Consider the following 2,507-nt stretch of genomic DNA (forward strand, 5'->3'; position numbering starts at 1 on the left):
TTTTTTCTATATATTTTTAGTTGTCCGATTAATTTCTTTCTATTTTTAGTAGAGACGGGGTCTCACTCTTGCTCAGGCTGGCTTGGAACTCCTGAGCTCAAACAATCCGCCCGCCTCGGCCTCCCAGAGTGCTAGGATTACAGGCATGAGCCACCGCGCCCAGCCAGTACATACTGTTTTTGAGGATTCATGTTGAAGAAAAATAATGTGAGAGTATTAAAGTATCTAACCTGTTTCATGTAGAATTGAGGTAGCTAATTCTTTAAGCATAGCTTTCCACATCTCTACTTATATAATTGTAAATAAACTATATCCACCTAGTGGTTATGAACTTCCTTAAAAATTGTTTTGTTTTTATTTTACTGTATTTTGTCTTTCAGGTATATTGTTGATGATTCTGATGTTCAGCTTTTTCCTTCCATGGCTGCATAACAACCATATAATTAATAAAAAGGAATAACTTCCAAAAGACTATAAGATACAGGACAGTCAAGCTGGATGTGACAATATTACCTCATATTCCAAAAACTGCACTGGATTCATCAATGTTAACTTCCTTGGAGGAAGCTGCCTTATAGTTTTCATCACTGAGACTTAAAAAAATTACTGTGAAAATGAGGTATTCTGTATTTCTCAGTTAACACTGGTTCTTTTGAGTGATGTATTAAATGCTGCTGGAAAAGACTAATTACATTAAACATAAATCTTAAGTGATAATTGTTAACTTTGATGAAAAGCAAAAGAGTACAGGGTGAGAAGGGAAGGGAAGGTGATGGGAGGACTAAAGAACATATATCAAGTGTCACCTGAATGAACAGCATTTGTAACCAAAGTGCAAGCAGTCAAACTCACACAACTGGGGAGAGGATAATTTTCAGCCACTACTTCACACAGTGATACCACCAGCAGTGTCATCTTTCAATAGGAAAGTTGCTTTTGGAAGTAGATTATATATCTACTTATACTCAAGGGGTTCCCTAAATTGTAAGCATTTTATAATCTACTATCTAAAATATTTGCTCTAAATAGACAAGCTCACTAGCTTCAGGCAAGTTGTTTTTCATTAATAGACTACATTAAAACAAAGCACCCACACAAAGTCAAGATGTAAGCTTTTCACATTCTCATTCGATCCTAACAGCTACCTTGTGAAGTAGGTAGGGCATGTATTTTTAATCTCCATTTCACAGATAAGGAAACTAAGCTTAGAGGGGTTTGCTGCCCTGCCTTAGGTCACAGAGAGCCAAATACCATCTTTAAATTTTTGCTTCAGTCCAAAAACTCTTCTCAGTCATGATTATCACTAAAGGAAAATTGAAGGTTCTGAAGAAACAAATACTTTATAACAATAAAATTTGTTTAGGAATTAACTAGTATTTTTTGAGGTTTAAAGAACCTTCACATTTTACTCCGTTAGAAACCTTCTTTTATTGTGGGAGGTTCTAATTTTTATTAAAAGTTCAGGCCATAGAGCTGGGCCTGGTGGCTCACACCTATAGTCCCAGCACTTTGGGAGGCTGAGATTAGAGGATCACTTGAGGCCAGGAGTTCCAGATCAGCCTGGGCAATGCAGTGAGACTTCATCTCAAAAAAAAAAAAAAAAAAAGGAAAAAATTAGCTCATTGTTGTGGTGTGTACCTGTAGTCCCAGATACTCGAGAGGCTGAGGCAGGAAGATCACATAAGCCTGGGGGTTTGAGGCTGCAGTGAGCCATTATGATCGTACCACTACATCCACCCTGGGCAAGCCCGTCTCTTTAAAAAAAAAAAAAGAAAAAAAGTTCAGGCCATAAAAGGTTAAGTGTGTTTCTCTTCAAAGGAAATTCCATTATCAGAATTAGATACAGTTAGAATTGACTGTAAAAAAATATGGGGTGAGATATGATCTGAGTAATAATCAGTTAAGGAGCAACTGATAAGCTGCCAGGTAATTTAAGTGCTGCTCGGTGATCAGCTTGTAGATAGTCACTCTACTTACACCTGCAGACTGAACAGGTGCAGCTTGTTGCTAATTCTAGCCAACAAGGCAGCCAGTTTGATGATCATGGACTTTGACGATCTAACCTACAAATTCAGACCATAGTAGTTTGTATTTTAAAAAGCAGAGTTCACACAAATTGTGACTGAATGGTTAAATGCAGATGTTTTTATTTGGCCTGCACAGTACTTAAAAAAAAAAAGAAAAGCCAACATTCTGTCTTGTTTCACAAAAATATCCATAGTTTTAGCTTCTCTTGAAAAAAAAGAAAAGACCTTGCAATACTAGGCCTGAATCTGCCATGCAACAACACAAAATAATGGCTGTTCCCTTTTAAATGGTCCCATTTTCCAAATATGAAGCTGAGTTTAACTTGTTTCATGGCTGTTTTTATTACAGAAATGTTTTTACTCACATCTCTTGCATGAGGACTTCTGTGGTTTAAGAAAAATGATTATTAATTTGTGAAAACACCCAGCCCTCTGAACTTCATCTGTCATACTTCTGAGTTGCGACTTCTGATGATACTG

General features: G+C 36.8%; 1 protein-coding gene across 1 annotated transcript in view; it reads left to right on the forward strand.

Annotated features, from left to right (window-relative positions):
- The window catches only part of AQP11 (aquaporin 11), a 13,220-nt gene extending 12,514 nt beyond the window's left edge, over window positions 1–706 (forward strand). Inside the window, exon 3 of the mRNA XM_012651014.1 lies at window positions 381–706. Coding sequence (XP_012506468.1) covers window positions 381–460 — 80 coding nt within the window. The 3' untranslated portion in view covers window positions 461–706. The remainder of the gene's footprint in view (window positions 1–380) is intronic.
- Window positions 707–2,507: the final 1,801 nt, after the last annotated feature.

Source organism: Propithecus coquereli, unplaced genomic scaffold (assembly GCF_000956105.1).
Source record: "Propithecus coquereli isolate 6110/MARCELLA unplaced genomic scaffold, Pcoq_1.0 Scaffold344, whole genome shotgun sequence".
Classification (NCBI taxonomy): domain Eukaryota; kingdom Metazoa; phylum Chordata; class Mammalia; order Primates; family Indriidae; genus Propithecus; species Propithecus coquereli.